The sequence below is a fragment of the Aethina tumida genome, chromosome 3 (assembly GCF_024364675.1).
Source record: "Aethina tumida isolate Nest 87 chromosome 3, icAetTumi1.1, whole genome shotgun sequence".
Classification (NCBI taxonomy): Eukaryota; Metazoa; Arthropoda; class Insecta; order Coleoptera; family Nitidulidae; genus Aethina; species Aethina tumida.
This window is the reverse complement of record NC_065437.1, coordinates 12,762,610-12,784,559: the sequence shown is the minus strand read 5'-3', so window position 1 is coordinate 12,784,559 and position 21,950 is coordinate 12,762,610. Positions and strand designations below refer to the sequence as shown.

Sequence of the window (21,950 nt, the reverse complement as noted above, 5' to 3'; positions counted from 1 at the left end):
ATTATTGTCAGTTGTGCAGTATGTTTGATATAAACAATACAGCAATATAATTGTTTATTAGTGGGTTTAAGTATTTATTAATATTTGAAAAATATTCAACAGTTAAAAGTAGAGCAACTTTAAAATAAAACAACCTTATGTACATTTAGCCTTCTTTTATTTAGTATTTAGTACCACATCCATTAATTTTAATAACTTAACACGTTTTCTTCATTGATTTTGGTAGTCTTTCAACATAATCGTTCAAAATTTCTTTCGAGTGACTTTGAACTTCTTCGTAGAGCTCTTTCATATTTGTCAGTCTTTTTGCAAGGATTTCCCGATCAATTTCTTCTCAAAGATCTCCAAACCAAAAACGCCTCCTCCACCATGGGATTAAACTTTTCATTAATTGGTCCTCTTACCTATGAAATACCATCAAATTTGAATAATTGGATCCGACTTTTATCGGAAAACAAATTGATTTCTTGTCTGTCCAGTTCAAATGTTCTCTTGCAAATAGTAGTTTCGCGGGTTTATAGTTTGCAGAAATGAAGGACTTCCTTGTTGATTTTCTACCATAGAGTTTTCTTGTCCACATCTCCGTTAGTCTTGTATTTTTTACTACTTTTGAGAACTCCTTCCAGCGTATTCCTTCTGTTAAAACTGGAAATCGTCCTTGAAATGTTGTTTAAATTTAAATCTACTGTAATTTTACTCTGTTTTTCACCATTTCAGAACTTTTTTACAATTTGTTATTTAATTTGTATCGTTAAATGGATACTTCTAGGCATTTTTAGCTTTAAGTAACGATGTCGCTCACAGAAATAAATTATAAAATCAATTGTATTTGAATATAGGGTTTAGTCCTTTACTTTGAAACCTTGTCCGAAATAAAATGTTATATAAAAACTACGTAAATAAAGATATCCGTATATAAATTAAATAAATATAAATAAATACTACGATACTGTACGTCACGAAATATTATATATTATATATTTTGATTTTCGAGTCTCACAACCAGCGATAATAGTGAATCAGTTTGGGTGGCAAAAGATCCGGTTGTACGAAGGCGAATCCGTTATGTCACGAAAGCAACGTGGACAATGGCAATGGCGATTTTAAAGGGCGATAAGACCCACAGATCATGATCCGATCTGATCGTGCGGAACACTTTACAAACCATCTTTCTTATAATCCGATCCATTTTTGTATTGTCAATCAAAGTGATTAGTCGTTTATTATATTTAACAACTGATCAATTCTTTTGTGCACTAAAAGACGATCGCATCGAGGAAAGGTATTGAATACGGATCTGGATATTGAGCGTTTGGTCGAGTTGCAGGCACATAAATAATAAATAGTTGAGGTCGAGAGGTTAATTAGTGTTGTCCTGTTTAATGCTGGTCTCAGGTAGTGTAATGGCATTAACGTAACTACGATGGACCGAGTATCGGTTCACGTTCTACATCATCGCTACAGTTCAAACCTCCAGTTATAAATGCATAAAAACATTCTATTTCAGTCTACTGTAAACAATATTTTTTTATTTTGACCTGTATTATCCATATTAGTAGTGGAATTTTTTGTTATTTGGAGTCAAATAAAAGAAGCACTTCTCTATTTATAATTTGTTTTGTTTTTAAAAGTTTTATACATATATACATTAGTGACTATGATTATATAGACTTCAATCTATTGTAAATAATATTTTTTTATTTTCAACTATATTATTCATATTAGTAGTGGAATATTTTATTATTATTTGGTATTAAATAAGAGACACTTCTCTACTATTAATTTGCTTTGTTTATAGATTATATTTTTTAAAAGTTTTATTCATATATACAATAGTGGCCATGATTGTATAAACTTCAATCTATCGTAAACAATTTTTTATTTTGAACCATATTATCCATAGTAACGGAATCTTTTATTTTTTGGTTCTAAATAAGAGACACTTTGTAGGTTTTATTTTTTAAAAGTTTTATACGTATATACATTAGTGACTATGATTATATAAACTTCAATCTATTGTAATATTTTTTTATTTTCAACTATATTATTCATATTAGTAGCGGAATATTTTATTATTATTTGGTATTAAATGAGAGACACTTCTCTACTATTAATTTGCATTGTTTACAGATTATATTTTTTAAAAGTTTTATTCATATATACTATAATGGTCATGATTGTATAAACTTCAAACTATTGTAAACTATATTTTTTATTTTGAACCATATTATCCATATTAGTAGTGGAATCTTTTTATTTTTTGGTTCTAATTAAGAGACATTTCGTTTGTAGGTTATATTTTTTAAAAATTTTATACATATATACATTAGTGGTCATGATTATATAAACTTCAATCTATAGTAAATAATATTTTTTTTCTTTCAACTATATTATTCATATCCATAGAGGAATATTTTATTATTATTTGGTATTAAATAAGAGACACTTCTCTACTATTGATTTGCTTTGTTTACAGATTATATTTTTTAAAAGATTTATTCATATATACAATAGTGACCATGATTGTATAAACTTCAATCTATCGTAAACAATTTTTTTATTTTAAACCATATTATCCATAGTAACGGAATCTTTTATTTTTTGGTTCTAAAAAAGAGACACTTTGTAGGTTTTATTTTTTAAAAATTTTATACGTATATACATTAGTGGCTATGATTATATAAAATTCAATCTATTGTAATATTTTTTTATTTTCAACTATATTATTCATATTAGTAGCGGAATATTTTATTATTATTTGGTATTAAATGAGAGACACTTCTCTACTATTAATTTGCATTGTTTACAGATTATATTTTTTAAAAGTTTTATTCATATATACTATAATGGTCATGATTGTATAAACTTCAAACTATTGTAAACGATATTTTTTATTTTGAACCATATTATCCATATTAGTAGTGGAATCTTTTTATTTTTTGGTTCTAATTAAGAGACACTTCGTTTGTAGGTTATATTTTTTAAAAATTTTATACATATATACATTAGTGGCCATGATTATATAAACTTCAATCTATAGTAAATAATATTTTTTTTCTTTCAACTATATTATTCATATCCATAGAGGAATATTTTATTATTATTTGGTATTAAATAAGAGACACTTCTCTACTATTAATTTGCTTTGTTTATAGATTATATTTTTTAAAAGTTTTATTCATATATACAATAGTGGCCATGATTGTATAAACTTCAATCTATCGTAAACAATTTTTTATTTTGAACCATATTATCCATAGTAACGGAATCTTTTATTTTTTGGTTCTAAATAAGAGACACTTTGTAGGTTTTATTTTTTAAAAGTTTTATACGTATATACATTAGTGACTACGATTATATAAACTTCAATCTATTGTAATATTTTTTTATTTTCAACTATATTATTCATATTAGTAGCGGAATATTTTATTATTATTTGGTATTAAATGAGAGACACTTCTCTACTATTAATTTGCATTGTTTACAGATTATATTTTTTAAAAGTTTTATTCATATATACTATAATGGTCATGATTGTATAAACTTCAAACTGTTGTAAACTATATTTTTTATTTTGAACCATATTATCCATATTAGTAGTGGAATCTTTTTATTTTTTGGTTCTAATTAAGAGACATTTCGTTTGTAGGTTATATTTTTTAAAAATTTTATACATATATACATTAGTGGTCATGATTATATAAACTTCAATCTATAGTAAATAATATTTTTTTTCTTTCAACTATATTATTCATATCCATAGAGGAATATTTTATTATTATTTGGTATTAAATAAGAAACACTTCTCTACTATTGATTTGCTTTGTTTACAGATTATATTTTTTAAAAGTTTTATTCATATATACAATAGTGACCATGATTGTATAAACTTCAATCTATCGTAAACAATTTTTTTATTTTAAACCATATTATCCATAGTAACGGAATCTTTTATTTTTTGGTTCTAAAAAAGAGACACTTTGTAGGTTTTATTTTTTAAAAATTTTATACGTATATACATTAGTGGCTATGATTATATAAAATTCAATCTATTGTAATATTTTTTTATTTTCAACTATATTATTCATATTAGTAGCGGAATATTTTATTATTATTTGGTATTAAATGAGAGACACTTCTCTACTATTAATTTGCATTGTTTACAGATTATATTTTTTAAAAGTTTTATTCATATATACTATAATGGTCATGATTGTATAAACTTCAAACTATTGTAAACTATATTTTTTATTTTGAACCATATTATCCATATTAGTAGTGGAATCTTTTTATTTTTTGGTTCTAATTAAGAGACACTTCGTTTGTAGGTTATATTTTTTAAAAATTTTATACATATATACATTAGTGGCCATGATTATATAAACTTCAATCTATAGTAAATAATATTTTTTTTCTTTCAACTATATTATTCATATCCATAGAGGAATATTTTATTATTATTTGGTATTAAATAAGAGACACTTCTCTACTATTAATTTGCTTTGTTTATAGATTATATTTTTTAAAAGTTTTATTCATATATACAATAGTGGCCATGATTGTATAAACTTCAATCTATCGTAAACAATTTTTTATTTTGAACCATATTATCCATAGTAACGGAATCTTTTATTTTTTGGTTCTAAAAAAGAGACACTTTGTAGGTTTTATTTTTTAAAAGTTTTATACGTATATACATTAGTGGCTATGATTATATAAACTTCAATCTATTGTAATATTTTTTTATTTTCAACTATATTATTCATATTAGTAGCGGAATATTTTATTATTATTTGGTATTAAATGAGAGACACTTCTCTACTATTAATTTGCATTGTTTACAGATTATATTTTTTAAAAGTTTTATTCATATATACTATAATGGTCATGATTGTATAAACTTCAAACTATTGTAAACGATATTTTTTATTTTGAACCATATTATCCATATTAGTAGTGGAATCTTTTTATTTTTTGATTCTAATTAAGAGACACTTCGTTTGTAGGTTATATTTTTTAAAAATTTTATACATATATACATTAGTGGTCATGATTATATAAACTTCAATCTATAGTAAATAATATTTTTTTTCTTTCAACTATATTATTCATATCCATAGAGGAATATTTTATTATTATTTGGTATTAAATAAGAGACACTTCTCTACTATTAATTTGCTTTGTTTATAGATTATATTTTTTAAAAGTTTTATTTATATATACAATAGTGGCCATGATTGTATAAACTTCAATCTATCGTAAACAATTTTTTATTTTGAACCATATTATCCATAGTAACGGAATCTTTTATTTTTTGGTTCTAAATAAGAGACACTTTGTAGGTTTTATTTTTTAAAAGTTTTATACGTATATACATTAGTGGCTATGATTATATAAACTTCAATCTATTGTAATATTTTTTTATTTTCAACTATATTATTCATATTAGTAGCGAAATATTTTATTATTATTTGGTATTAAATGAGAGACACTTCTCTACTATTAATTTGCATTGTTTACAGATTATATTTTTTAAAAGTTTTATTCATATATACTATAATGGTCATGATTGTATAAACTTCAAACTATTGTAAACTATATTTTTTATTTTGAACCATATTATCCATATTAGTAGTGGAATCTTTTTATTTTTTGGTTCTAATTAAGAGACATTTCGTTTGTAGGTTATATTTTTTAAAAATTTTATACATATATACATTAGTGGTCATGATTATATAAACTTCAATCTATAGGAAATAATATTTTTTTTCTTTCAACTATATTATTCATATTAGTAGTATAATATTTTATTATTATTTGGTATTAAATAAGAGACACTTCTCTACTATTGATTTGCTTTGTTTACAGATTATATTTTTTAAAAGTTTTATTCATATATACAATAGTGACCATGATTGTATAAACTTCAATCTATCGTAAACAATTTTTTTATTTTAAACCATATTATCCATAGTAACGGAATCTTTTATTTTTTGGTTCTAAATAAGAGACACTTTGTAGGTTTTATTTTTTAAAAGTTTTATACGTATATACATTAGTGGCTATGATTATATAAACTTCAATCTATTGTAATATTTTTTTTATTTTCAACTATATTATTCATATTAGTAGTGGAATATTTTATTATTATTTGGTATTAAATAAGAGACACTTCTCTACTATTAATTTGCATTGTTTACAGATTATATTTTTTAAAAGTTTTATTCATATATACTATAATGGTCATGATTGTATAAACTTCAAACTATTGTAAACGATATTTTTTATTTTGAACCATATTATCCATATTAGTAGTGGAATCTTTTTATTTTTTGGTTCTAATTAAGAGACACTTCGTTTGTAGGTTATATTTTTTAAAAATTTTATACATATATACATTAGTGACCATGATTATATAAACTTCAATCTATAGTAAATAATATTTTTTTTCTTTCAACTATATTATTCATATCCATAGAGGAATATTTTATTATTATTTGGTATTAAATAAGAGACACTTCTCTACTATTAATTTGCTTTGTTTATAGATTATATTTTTTAAAAGTTTTATTCATATATACAATAGTGGCCATCATTGTATAAACTTCAATCTATCGTAAACAATTTTTTATTTTGAACCATATTATCCATAGTAACGGAATCTTTTATTTTTTGGTTCTAAATAAGAGACACTTTGTAGGTTTTATTTTTTAAAAGTTTTATACGTATATACATTAGTGGCTATGATTATATAAACTTCAATCTATTGTAATATTTTTTTATTTTCAACTATATTATTCATATTAGTAGCGGAATATTTTATTATTATTTGGTATTAAATGAGAGACACTTCTCTACTATTAATTTGCATTGTTTACAGATTATATTTTTTAAAAGTTTTATTCATATATACTATAATGGTCATGATTGTATAAACTTCAAACTATTGTAAACTATATTTTTTATTTTGAACCATATTATCCATATTAGTAGTGGAATCTTTTTATTTTTTGGTTCTAATTAAGAGACATTTCGTTTGTAGGTTATATTTTTTAAAAATTTTATACATATATACATTAGTGGTCATGATTATATAAACTTCAATCTATAGTAAATAATATTTTTTTTCTTTCAACTATATTATTCATATCCATAGAGGAATATTTTATTATTATTTGGTATTAAATAAGAGACACTTCTCTACTATTGATTTGCTTTGTTTACAGATTATATTTTTTAAAAGTTTTATTCATATATACAATAGTGGCCATGATTGTATAAACTTCAATCTATCGTAAACAATTTTTTTATTTTGAACCATATTATCCATAGTAACGGAATCTTTTATTTTTTGGTTCTAAATAAGAGACACTTTGTAGGTTTTATTTTTTAAAAATTTTATACGTATATACATTAGTGGCTATGATTATATAAAATTCAATCTATTGTAAGTAATATTTTTTTATTTTCAACTATATTATTCATATTAGTAGTGGAATATTTTATTATTATTTGGTATTAAATAAGAGACACTTCTCTACTATTAATTTGCATTGTTTACAGATTATATTTTTTAAAAGTTTTATTCATATATACAATAGTGGCCATGATTGTATAAACTTCAATCTATTGTAAACGATATTTTTTTATTTTAAACTATATTATTCATATTAGTTAGTGGAATCTTTTATTTTTTGGTTCTAAATAAGAGACACTTTGTTTGTAGGTTATACTTTTTAAAAGTTTTATACATATATACATTAATGACCATGATTATATAAACTTCAATCTATTGTAAGTAATATTTTTTTATTTTCAACTATATTATTCATATTAGTAGTATAATATTTTATTATTATTTGGTATTAAATAAGAGACACTTCTCTGCTATTAATTTGCTTTGTTTACAGATTATATTTTTTAAAAGTTTTATTCATATATACAGTAGTAGCCATGTATGTAAATGAACTATCCAGTATCAATTTTGATGGTTTCAGTAATATTTGTTTGTTAGACAATCAATCTGTCCAAATTTTTGGAATAAAATTAATAACTCAAAAACTATTAGGTTTAGATATAGAACATAATATTTCATGCAATAGAGTACTGATGGAATTTTAAATTGTACAGCTCATTTTTTCTTGTTCTCAGAAATCCAAAAATGTAAAAGTGAAAATATTGGAAAATTCTTCGTTCTCCATACCATTTACAAGTTATACCTTGTCTAATGGATTCGTTGACACCCGGTATATGAATACAAATTTTGAAAAATATCACCCAAAAACTGCTCCAAGAACGAAGACTGCAGTACATAATAGCAAAAGAATGCTGTTTAACTCTTAATTTAAAATATTTGATACAAAACCATGTATAATAATTAAAAAAACAAATATATAAAATTTCCCGTTTTATTTTCAGGTGGAGTAAAGCACCATAAAAAAAATATGTAAAACAATGGCAACGACCGACAGCGGGACCGAAACGTTGTTCTCGGATGACTCGCCCTGCGACCTGAGGACGGTCCGTTCGCCGAGCGTCTGTTCCGGCGACGAGACCGAAGTGCCCGCCGACGATGGCAGCCAAACGGCCGGCCCCCAACCCCCTAACATCCAGCCGTACAGCGGGGTGCTCGAAAAGGTAATAATTACAATTCCGCGAAGATGCGATCCGTGCGTGGGATTCTGCGGGACAATAAATCGATTTTAATTGCCGGCGTTTTAATTGCATCGATTGCGGCGCCGATTTAATCCGATTGCCGCGATCACAATGGAGTGAGGGCCACTCCGCGCCGGCAATCGTGCAAAACTATCTGCGATCTCGGTTTCGACTTCTTTCTACCATCGCGGCTGTTTCGTGTAATTATCCGTCCGGCTGAAATTGCAAGTCGACGTTTGTCTAACGACAAGTGCGTAATCGTATTTTAATTGCTTTTTTAGTGCTTTTGTCCACTGTTCATTTTAACTTTTCAATTTCTCTTAATCTCTTTTGTATTAGAGTGTCAAGAATGTTTGTTTTTTTATTATTTCTTTTCTTTGTGATGAATATACATCATTTATTCATTTATTTAGGGTTGAGAATAATGTATGGATAAGAAGTAAATTCGTACAATTTTCTTGCTCCACCTCAAGTAAGGCCAAAAAGCGATCAAATCTGCTCGTTACATCAAGGATGAGTTTGGCCCAGGAACCACTAACAAACATTCAGCCCGATGGTGGTTCCAAAAATTCCGGATTGGGGACACGTCTTGAAGATGATGGGTACATTGGTTGGCCATCTGATGTTGGCAACGACCAATTGAGGGTCTTAGTTGAAAAGAATTTGCTCTCCATAACATAACGTATACTAATATTTCTAACCACCTAAAACAAATTGGAAAGACAAATGGACTCCATTATGGAGTGTTGTCTAGTCTTCTTTTACTCATCGTGAACGAACTGTTTGTCGATTGAATTGGACTGATGATGAAAAATAGATACTATACAGCAATCGGCGATGTTCAGCACAATGGTTGGACTGCAACTAGACTCCCAAAGGCTTTCCAAAAATTAAATTGTACCTAAAGAAGGTTATGGTTACTATTTGGTGGTATGCTGCTAGTGTAATCCTGGTGAAACGATTACGGCGATGAAACACTGTCAAAAAATGGACGAAATGGTTCTTACTTCGATTAATAAAGTTTTGTTTAAGCTGAAATTTATGTATTTTAAGTGGTAATACGCAAAAACTTTCTTGGTAACCTAATATGGGTTTCCTTCAGTAATTGAACTAAGAGGATGTCTATATATTTGCCCGACATTTAAATATAAAGTGTCCCATAACCAGTCTAATATTTGTGAAATTAAAATAAATGATCTGTGACAAAGTTGTACATTTTCCTGTAACGTTATATTTTCACGGAACTAAAATCTAAAGTGCAACTAACACCGTATTAAATTTCTCGTTTTCGATCATTAATTTTCACCGCCTCGTAAAAAATAACAGTACGTGTAAATCGATACGTTCAAAAATAACGTATTTACACAAATCGACATCGATTATTGCAAAATACGAGGACGTTTCCGTTCACAGACCAACTTCGCCTTTGTTTTAGTCTTCGCTTCCAAACGTCTGAACGTTTTCCGGTGAAAATACAGTTAAATCAATGTTACGACACACAGACGTAATTATGTAAATTCCCGTTTCGCACACGATTTTCCCCTTATGCAAAAAACAATGTGACGACAAAAAGCGACGAATGATAAATTATGGTTAAATGACACGTAAGCTTTGTTCGGTTTCAGCGAATACGAAGCTCATTAAAGCTTTTTGTTGTGCGACTTCTTGAAAAAAGCCATCGCACAAATTGAAATCGAAAAACTGACGGAAACCAGTTTTTCATCTGGCTGAACGCACGACAATGTCAACGTGGATAATTCTCGGAACGAAACTGTTCAAAAATTATGAAACTCACGTAATAAAGTGGATTATTAAATACTGTACAATGGGCGATGGTGTTTAGTCATCGCGGACAAGTTCAGCGTTGGCAATACGGTTTTTACGTGCGATGAGGAACTCGATTATGTCCGTTGTAATACGTGTCGAATCTTTAACAACTTGAAATATTGATTTAATGTAGTTTTGTTACAACTAACTTGGTTGTTGTTTGATGAATAACAGTAGTTTATAGGTTTTAAGAAATTTCAAACCTTAGTGTTTGAAAAACAAATTATTTGGAAGAGAATATTTCGAAGAATTTGATTGTATTTATCATACACTCAAGTCTATTGGCTCAAAATACAGGGTGATTCACCTAACTTATCCATTAGAAGTTTATGGAGAATGGGAAAAGGTATTGATTTAAAATTTTTATAACAATTGTGATTTGACTTTTCTAATTTATTTTGAAGAAAGTTTCATTTCTGGTGTTGCCGAAAATGACATCAAACTTTTTATATTCAATAGAACATCCTCTATATTTTTGAATTTTTAAATTCTACATGTAATTAAAATTAAAATGGCATATCATGTCCAATACTCAACTCATTAATGTGTAATTTTGATCGAGTAAAAAAATTAATATTCCTTACTGAAAAATTAAGTTTAAATTTTAAAGTTTTTGGTTGAAATTTTTATGAAAAAATTATTTTTTACTATATGCCTATTTTTTTTTCAAACAGTTCATAAAAAATAGCATGCTTTCAAAAAAAAATTTAAAATTTGTCGCTAACGTAATTTTTAAATTTTTTATTAATTTTTGAAAATTTAGCAACTTTTATTAAAATAAGGTTTCACATTTTATACCATAAAAAATTAATATTTTTTTACATTTTTTTGTTCTATTTTTAGACTTATCTTGGCCAATTGAAAAGAAATCAATATTTCCTTCAAATTTGTATGTAAATTTTTTTTTTATACTTCATGCCTATTTTTTCAGAAATCTCACCAAAAATAGAATATTTTCAAAAAAAATTATCAATGACGTAATTTTTCATTTTTTATGAATTTTTTATTTTATTAAATTTTAAAAAAAATCATAATTACTCATGTTTTTTTAAAATACATTATTATTTTCAGTAATTTACGAAAAATTTTGGATGAAAAAAAAAATCAAATTTTTAATATTCATAGATAAGAAAGATTATATTTATTATCGACTGAATTTATACAAATTTGGAAAAAACCAAAAAGTTTGAATTAAAAAATGTATTCATATTAAAATTATTTTTCTTTTAATATTTAATTTCATAAAATACCAAAAAATTACGTTATTAACAATTTTTTTTGTTTTTGAAAATATCCTGTATGAACTTTCTGCAAAAAAAGTTAGGTTAGGTTAGGTTTCTATTCTAATATTCTTTTATTTTTTATGATATAAAAATTGTTAAATTTTCAATTTTTTACTTGATCATTTATTTTATGAATTTTTGAAGATTTATTTTATTAAATTTTAAAAAAAAAAATTTCATAATTATTTATTTTTTTAGATACTATTTTTAAAATACTCTATTACTCTATCTATCTATCTATCTTCAATAATTTACGAAAAATTTTGGTTGAAAAAAAAATCAAATTTTTAATATTCCGTTTCAAACAATTTCTATTTTACCATCAACAGATAAAGTTATATTTATTATCGACTGAATTTACTCAAGTTTTTCTTATTTATATATGTTAAAGTAGTTACAAATTTGGAAAAAAAAACAAAAAGTTTGAATTAAAAAACGTATTCATAAAAATTTCAAAAAAAAAAAAACTCAAAAAATCAGTATTCTTTATATTAAAAATTATTTTTCCTTTAAGATTTGATTTCATAAAATACTGAAAAATTATGTTATGAACATTTTTTTTTTGTTTTTAAAAATATCCTATACGAACTTTCTGCAAAAAAAGTTAGGTTAGGTTAGGTTTCTATTTCTTTCTTTTTAATATTCTATTTTTGATAAACTTTCTGAAAAAAATAGGAACACAGTATAAACAATCTTTAAGAAATTTTGATATTTTTCTACTCTCTTCATTCTAATTGACCAAGATTAGTTCTTCATCACGCCTAAAAATAGAACATTAAAAAAAATCAAATATTTTTTGAATATATATTTCTTTTTTTTTTTTAATATTCTAGTTTTGATAAACTTTCTAAAAAAATAGGAGTGTAGTATAAACAATTTTTTTCATAAAATATTCATAAGAAAACCTCAAAAATTTTATTGTTCAAATTTAAAATTAATTTATCTCTAAGATATTTTGATATTTTTCAAGTGTCCAAGAAGTTCTTTATCACGTCTAAAAATAGAATATTTAAAAAAATATGAAATAATATTTATTTTTTTATTTTTTATGATTTGATTGTTAAATTTTCAATTTTTTACTTGATCAAACATGTTCCTAATGCACTGAAGAGTAGAAAAACATGTGAAAAAATGTAGTTTTTTCGATTTTATATTGACATAAATAGGTGGAGACGCGATTCTAAACAATTATCGTTTTTGAACTACTTTTTTCTAAATTTTGTTAGATTGATGGTATAATTAAAATGTCTGTAAAGCCACCAATTTTGATATCACACTGTATATGCCATTCCATTTGAAAAATTGGAAAAAGTGCAAAAAGTTAAAAGCTATAACGACTTATATAAAGCTGTATATAGAGTCTAGTTTATTGGATTCTCTTAACTCAAATTGAAGCTATCAATATCATCCATAATATTTCCCACGGATATTTCAGGATCATTTTTATTATTATTTTTTTAATATCCCTTCGACTAGGAGTTACGTCCGTCGACCTCCACCATTTGACCACCCGGTACACCTAATAAAGTCGATCATTAATATTTAATTCGTGCATTAAACTACGGTTAAGGACATTTCATTAAACTAGTTATACTTTTTATAATAATCACCACAATTCTTTTCGTTTCGCACGAACTCATCTTTGAGTAATCACTCACGAAAGTAATAATTTGTCCGATCGCAATTAGTCGCAACGTCCAGTTGCGTGCGCGAAAAAACGTCGGACAAAAGCCAATTTAAAATTCTCGATTCGTCAAATTAGCGAAGATTCGAGACGCGCAGCACCTGGATTAATAAATCTCGCGTTCGAAAAACTCATCGTCGTTAATTGTGCCTCTTTTTGCGGCCGAATATCTTTGCGCTTTTTGCCGCACCGTTTGCAAGTTTCGTTTTCGATTCAACTTTCAATCTGCACAGTGTCTCTTTTTTTCTTCGTTTTTGTTTTTGCCTTCCTTATCGTGTTTATTTATTATGTGAATGTAATTCGGAGATGCGTCCGGCACGGTGAGACGATTTGCCAACTTATAATTATTGGTTTGGGAACGAAAATAGATGAACCGGTCGAAAGTGGGTCCGAAATTGCCCGGTTTCATAAGATAATTATTGTTATTATGTCGGCGGACTGGATAGTTTCTAATTGCTTTTTAAAGGCAATAAATTAACTTAATGGTCGCCCAAAAAATCTTTTTTCAACAAGTGGGTAGATAATCCATATGACTTATGAATTTTTGCACACCCACCCATGTTTTCACTTTTTTGCAGTTAGGCGACTTTCTTGCTGTCACTAAAATTAATACAATTCCTGTAATTAATATTAATTATTAATAAATCGTATTGGTATAATATATTCAGTGCGGTTGCACCACACTATAATTTAATTAAAAATCAATAAAATTTTGTTATTATATTATACCTATATTAGGTTATAGTGTTATAATTTTTACCAAATAAAGAATAATTAAGTTAAAAAGAAATGGTAGAACACCTTCACCATCATCTTTATTATCAAAAACTATATATAAGTTAACAATTTAATTTATTACCTCATATTTCCTCTCCTGTTTTGTAATAAAGCATTTACGTGCCTTTGCATGCTTCTTATTAGATTATATATTTTTATAAATTCTTGAGGGATATTATCCCATTCTTCAACTGCAGCCTTTAGTAGGTCTGGAATACTATACTGGGAAGATTTAAACGGCGCCTTAATCTGGATAAGTATTCCCATACATGTTCAATTGGGTTCATATCCAGGGAAAATAGTGGCTACTCCATTCTTTAAATTTCACCTTCTTTAAGAACGTCCCACACCACTTGGGTTCGGTGTAGATGAGTAATGTCATCCATAAATATTAAATTGAGAACAATAGGTAGAATAGAAGGTTCTATGTAAATTTATTTAGTCATTGTTATAGAAACATGTACCAATATTATTCTTCCAAACATGATTCCACTTCAAAACACGACACTTCTCTCCAGATTTTAATTTCGATAGTCGTCACTCACCAATCCTATCCTATTTTTTGTCCGAAAAAGGAACATTAGATCATTGATGCAAAAGACAATTTTAATGAACCCATTCCAACCTTGATGTTCAGAGTATCCTAGGTAATATTAAAGGTCTTCTAGATTCTAATCGACTAGCACTAATCCGTCTTCTCAATGTTGCATTCGGAATGATTTGGTGGTATGTAGCCTGATAATGACTCCTAAGGCTGCTAACAGTTATTCACCTAACCATTTGGACTATGTACCTGTCTTAGTTGGCATTTGTCGCCCTTGGACGTCCGCTTCGAGGTCTAATTTCTACGGAACTCCTTTCATTGCGTCGTTGTGTGGTTAAACCTTTGTCGTGAAGACAGAATATTCACAAATGAATTTAATTAGTTAATAGATATCTCGAAATTTTAGGATTTTTGTACATCATTAAATAATTAGCGATAAACAACTTTTCTGATTAAAATTATGATAAGAATGAAATTGTTTAGATTTTTCGTTTTAATTTTTGAAGTGAAAACGGCGTTGAGCGTTGAGTTTTTGGTAGGGGAAAATCTTATGGGTTTGCGTCACCGACATGCTCATGGCAGACGCATGCGCAGTGTGCGTGCGCCTTTGACACTTTTTGGAAGGGTGAAATCTCGTGCGTTCGCGTCACCGACATGTTAATAGCATTATATCTGTAGCAATACAACTGTGCTGTACACTAGTGCTGTGTATATCTTATAAGTGAAATTGAATGAATTTAGTAAAAAGTTCAATGTTAATATACTGTGCATTGTTGAAATAGTGTTTTTGTTTGATTATTATTTGAATGACAATGTCCGGTGATTGAAAACTCAGTATGCGATATTTAGATAAATTTGAATCAAACATTTACATTTCTTACTTTAGTTACCACCTATTGTATCTTTTTAAGAACAAAATGAGATAATTGATTGAAAGTATTGTTGAAATTAATGATGACAATGATGTAAACAATTAAAATAATGTTAAAAATCAAATACATTGAAATTTAAGTAAATACAAATACTATACGAAAATAATATGATTGTATATTAATTGTTATTTCAATTGAATTGTATTTATATTTTATCATGATCTTGTACAGCCCGTTTATATTTGAATAATAAAAAACAACATAAACATGCATATAATTGTTGCTCCGAGTGTCAGTAGATGTGAATTGATAATTTTAATTCAAACATTCAATTTCAAATTTTAATACTAAAGTTTCAAGTTTTTACATCTATCCGGAGTCTCTATAACTGCCAATAACAGAAAGACAGTTATCAATACTGTTTGAATTAATTTAATCAAATGAATCCATTATTTACAGGGTGGTGCAAGACTAAGTATGTGAATAAAATGAATAAATCTCCTTTTGTTCCGGTCCATTTTCTGAAATCGTATCGTCTCCGGTGATTTTTCAGTTGTCGAAGAAACAAAAACAAAATCGGGGTCAGCGTCCCGAACGTCAGACCGCGGTCAATTAAACCGTCATCTATCCGATGCACAAAGGTCCGAAGTGAAACGATTAAACGGATAATTGTGGGCATAGTTCGGATTCGAACTGGATGATTCACGACCAGAACCGCATCCAGGGAGCGTTTTCTCCCATTCACTAATCCGTTTTCCTTTGGTTCATATTTTAGTGCAGGTAGTGCAATGGTCACGTCAACATTGTTGGCACAAACTGTGGTTGGTATCTTATTTGTTTTGATGGTTCGACTTATGACTTGTGCATACATAATCACATAACAATATATTGTTGGGTGTTTTGGTTGGTGACATGTACAATAGAAACGTGGGGACTCCTTCTTTTATTCGTAAGTAAGTAGTAATAATATGTTAACTCACGGTGGTTACACTTACATATACATTTTTCAAACAATAACAACATTTGCTTGCAAGAACGTTCATATCTTCTTTGTCTATTTAAATAGTGCATTATTCCGTGCTGTCGTCGTTTAGAAATTCCATCTAGAACAAAAAGAAACGAACGAGATTAACAAATTGTAACGAAAATTGTGGTCGTATCATGAATGAACGGGCGTCACCGTCAGCGGGCCCGTAATTACGGTGCGCACGAACGGGATCCGAGGGCTCGTGCTCCGAGCCGCCCGTAACCGCCTGCGGGGCCCCGCGAACCGTGAGAACCTCATCTCCTTCCACCACGCTCCGAATTCGTAATTTGACTCCGCGACTTCCATAAAATCGCCATGGAAGAAGGAAAAAAAAAATGACGACGACTGACACGACATAATGGTATGTCAGTGGAGCGCTCGCGCTTAGATGGAATCCGCGTAACGTGTTACAAATCGCCTTCGGATGCCGGAGATGCCGAGCGGTCTCGCGGCACCGCACTTTTTCACCGGCATCGATTAACTGGAAATCGATGCGAGATCGTCACCTCTCTTGAGTGGATAATCACTTGATTTCTGCCACTGACGGTCCATTAAAGACGTTCCATGTCACCATAAACTATTTTTAATAACTACACGCGTTCGTATTTCATTTCGAACGCAGCTGGTCCGGTAAAATTGTACTGGATTAGCTAGATTTTCGTAGAAACTTTTTTTGATGTAGTGAAAAGTGCTCCTAATCATACAAACATTTTAACAACGATGTCATCATGAATAATTTTTAATTACTACACATATTCACACATAATAAGATAGTTAGTCTAGAAAATTATAACGGATTAGCTAGATTTTTGTAGAGACTGTAATACTGATTATTATTTGACCATGTCCAATGATCGAAAACTCAGTATGCGATATTTAGATAAATTTGAATCAAACATTTTCACTTCTTACTTTAGTTACCACCTATTGTATCTTTTTAAGAACAAAATGAGATAATTGATTGAAAGCATTGTTGAAATTAATGATGACAATGATGTAAACAATTAAAATAATGTTAAAAATCAAGTACATTGAAATTTAAGTAAATACAAATACTATATAAAAATAATATGATTGTATATTAATGTAATACTGATATACTGAAAACTGTACCTAATTTGAACTGTTAGATTTTATAGTTAATCCTAGAAATATTTTGACTATCATGAGTTTAAAGAAATCATCATTAATAATTCGTATTTTATTTTGAATACAGCTGGTCCAGGAAAATTGTACTGGACTAACTTGATTTTAGAAGAGACTTTAATATTGGCATACTGACAAGTACGCCTAATTTGAACTGTTAACTTTTCCAATTAATTTTAAATGTATTAACAATTTTGAGTTTAACGATGTCATTATAGTCCAATAGTCAAACAGTTATTTTCTTTTGCTACACTTATTTGTAATTAATTTTGGAAACAGCTGGTTCAATAAAATTGTACTGGAGTAACTAGATTTTAGTGGAGATTTTAATTTTTGTGTACTGAAACGTGTCCCTAATTTAAACTGGATCCTAGAAATATTTTGACTATTATAAGTTTAACGATGTCACCATCAATAATTTCTAATAACTAGACTCATTCGTATTTTATTTTGAATGCAGCTTATTCAGGAAAATTGTAATGGAATAACTAGAATTTTGAAGACTTTGATATTAATATTTAAAAAGTGTTCCTAATTTAAACTGGTGGTTTTTACATTTAATCCTAGAAATATTTTGACTATTATGAGTTTAAAGATGTGTTCACTAATAATTTTTAATAACTAGACACATTCGTATTTTATTTTGAACACAGCTGGTCCAGGAAAATTGTGCTGGATTAACTAGATTTTAGAAAAGACTTTAATTTTAACATACTGACAAGTACCCCTAATTTGAACTGCTGACTTTTCTAATTAATTTTAAAAATATTTTAATAATTATGAGTTTAACGATATTATTAGAGTCCAATAGTCAAACATTTATTTTTTTTACTACACATATTTATAATTAATTTTGGAAACAGTTGGTTCAATAAAATTGTACTGGAGTAACTAGATTTTAGTGGAGATTTTAATTTTGGTGTACTGAAAAGTGTCCCTAATTTAAACTGGGCCCTAGAAATATTTTGACTATTATAAGTTTAACGATGTCACCATCAATAATTTCTAATAACTAGACTCATTCGTATTTTATTTTGAATGCAGCTTGTTCAGGAAAATTGTAATGGAATAACTAGAATTTTGAAGACTTTGATATTGATATTTAAAAAGTGTTCCTAATTTGAACTGCTGGTTTTTATATTTAATCCTAGAAAGATTTTGACTATTACGAGTTTAAAGAAGTGTTCACTAATAATTTCTAATAACTAGACACATTCGTATTTTATTTTGAACACAGCTGGTCCAGGAAAATTGTGCTGGATTAACTAGATTTTAGAAGAGACTTTAATTTTGACATACTGACAAGTACCCCTAATTTGAACTGCTGACTTTTCCAATTAATTTTAAAAATATTTTAATAATTATGAATTTAACGATGTCATTAGAGTCCAATAGTCAAATAGTTATTTTTTTTTACTACACATATTTGTAATTAATTTTGAATACAGCAGGTTCAATAAAATTGTACGGGAGTAACTAGATTTTTGTGGAGACTTTGGTATACTGTAATTGTTTAATTGTGTAATTTAAACTGGATACTAGAAATATTTTGACTATTATAAGTTTAACGATGTCACCACAAAAATTTCTAATAACTAGACTCATTCATGTTTTATTTTGAACACAGCTGATCCAGGAAAATTGTACTGGAAGAGCTAGATTTTTGAGGAGACTTTATTATTGATATACTGAAAAGTGTTCTTAATTTGAACTGTTGGTTTTTATATTTAATCCTAGAAATAGTTTGACTATTATGAGTTTAAAGATGTCATCACCAATAATCTCTAATAACTAGACACATTAGTATATTATTTTGAACATAGCTGGTCCACGAAAAATTATACTGGAATAACTACTGGAGACTTTATTTTGGATATACTGGAAAATGACCCCTAATTTGAACTGTTGACTTTTCCATTTAATCCTAAAAATATTTTAACAATTAAGAGTTTAATGATGTCATCAACTATTTTTAATTACTACACCCATTCGTATTTAATTTTGAACTCAACTGGTCCAGAAAATTTTAATTGATTAGTTAAATTTTTGTAGAAACTAGTAGATATACAGAAAAAATCTTCTAATTTGATTTGCTGTCTTTTCCAGTTAATCCAAGAAATACTTTGACTATTATGAGTTTAAAGATCTAATCACTACTTAATAACTAGACACATTCGTATTTTATTTTGAACTGGTCTAGGAAAATTGTACTGAATTGTAAAAGAAGAACTTTATTTTGGGTATACTGAAAAGTGCCCCGAATTTGAACTGGTGACTTTCCCAATTAATCCTAAAAATATTTTAACAATTATTTGTCATTATAAACTATTTTTAATAATTTTAATTTTTTTTCAATCACAGTTAGTCTAGTAAAGTTATTATTTAATAATATTATGAGTTTTAGTTCTTGAAACTCTGCTCAAAAAAATTCTTCTATGTTTTTTCCTGGAATCAGTTATCTGCCACAACATTCAATGTTTAGTTTCTGTAATTACTCTTTACTACTGTTTTATTCTTTTTTATCTAATTGTATTTTCGAATAATTTACTCGACTGTAATACAAAACTAAAATGTAACCAAGCCGTAATTACGGTTTGCTGCGTAATAAGATTTACGAAAAAAATCATAAAATGGCCTGTCATAAAGAAAACCGACTGATGTGGGACTTTTTCACCCCGAGGCCGCACAAGAATCTCGAGTTTATCAAGCGTTTCCCTTCGGCCATTGCAAAGACTGTTCCTATTAAATTGTTTAATAACAAGTCGTGAAACAAGAGTATTTTATTAGTGACCATTGTTTTTTATTGCTTTGTTGGAAGCAATACAATTTGTTTATTTCGCAATATGCACAGGCAAACTGAAAACTTAATTAATACAGATAAAGCCGTTTTGCAAATCACCGCTCTCCAATTAAGGTGCACGCATAGATAAGACGTTGGATAGAATATGAGTTGCATAAAGCTACTGTTATTAATGGGTAACGTACGAAAAAATGGTGCAAGATTAATCGAGCTTAATTATTAAATTAATTAATTATACGTGTTCGAATGTTTAAAGGCTAATTGACGTTGCGCAACGTCGTAACGTACGTCAAGCGAAATATTATTCTTCCTGTAAAAATATGATTTTGAAAAACTAGCCAAGTTTATTAGAGCATTAACCGAAGAATGCATTGTTTTTGTTGCCTAACGTAATTTATGAAGCAATTAGTCTTAGACCATCCAGGTAGATAATATATTAATTTATGTTGGGACAGAAAATTCACTAATAACATACCCGATGCCTCTATATATAACAGATTATGGGCGGAATTAATTTCTGTTAATAGCAAGGTGCGTATCACGTTCCAGATGCGAACCATTTCCGTTTCTGCCGTCTAATTTCATAAACTATTTTATAACACACCAGCAATTTATGTAACAACAAACTCCTACGAATTCAAAATAACCGATCATTTTTGTTTTGTTTTAGGGGAAGTTCGTCATCCGTCCCATAGCGTTCAAACCATCGCCGTCAAATGTGAGTGAAAGGACGCGATCCAGAACGGGAACGATGACACCTTCGACCGCCCCCTCGAGATTCGGACTGTCGGGTGGCGAGCGCTACGGTTCCACCCCCATACTCACCCGACCCGGATCCAGATTGACACTATATGGCAGTAAGTAATTCATATTATTCATCATACTTAACCATCGAAATGGAAATTAAAAAAAGTAAGAGCTCAAAAGTGTGCAATACAATAATTAATTCCGAACGTTTTCTATTTTCTCCCCGTCGTTTCGTATTATTGTTTAGTTATGAACAGATGTGCGTCAAATGGATATCATGTCTTACTATGTGTAAGCTAATACTTTTGTTGTTTTATGTGAAAACACTGTTGTTTACATTAAGCATTTGTATTCAAGAAATGTTTCCTTTTAGGTACAAACGATCTTCATCAGGTGCACAGAGAAACCGCGAATTATTCGCTGGATAGAAAATTGCGGTCGTTGTGTCCATCCGTTTCATCATCACCTCCGCTCGCAATGAGCTCTTTAACGTCGCTTCCCCACAAACTAATTAACTACGATAGTTTAGAAAGTGTCAGGAAATCACCCAATTCTATTGCTGACAGCTCAATAGGGTAAGTTATTTTA

General features: G+C 28.2%; 1 protein-coding gene across 2 annotated transcripts in view; it reads left to right on the top strand.

The window, feature by feature from the left end:
- LOC109601013 (leucine zipper putative tumor suppressor 2 homolog) overlaps window positions 1-21,950 on the top strand; it is a 60,121-nt gene that overhangs the window by 34,659 nt on the left and 3,512 nt on the right. For both annotated transcript variants that reach the window (XM_049964967.1, XM_020017213.2), the window contains exons 2-4: window positions 8,419-8,637; window positions 21,286-21,472; window positions 21,736-21,937. In XM_049964967.1, the coding sequence (XP_049820924.1) occupies window positions 8,455-8,637; window positions 21,286-21,472; window positions 21,736-21,937 (572 nt within the window). In that variant the 5' untranslated portion in view covers window positions 8,419-8,454. The remainder of the gene's footprint in view (window positions 1-8,418; window positions 8,638-21,285; window positions 21,473-21,735; window positions 21,938-21,950) is intronic.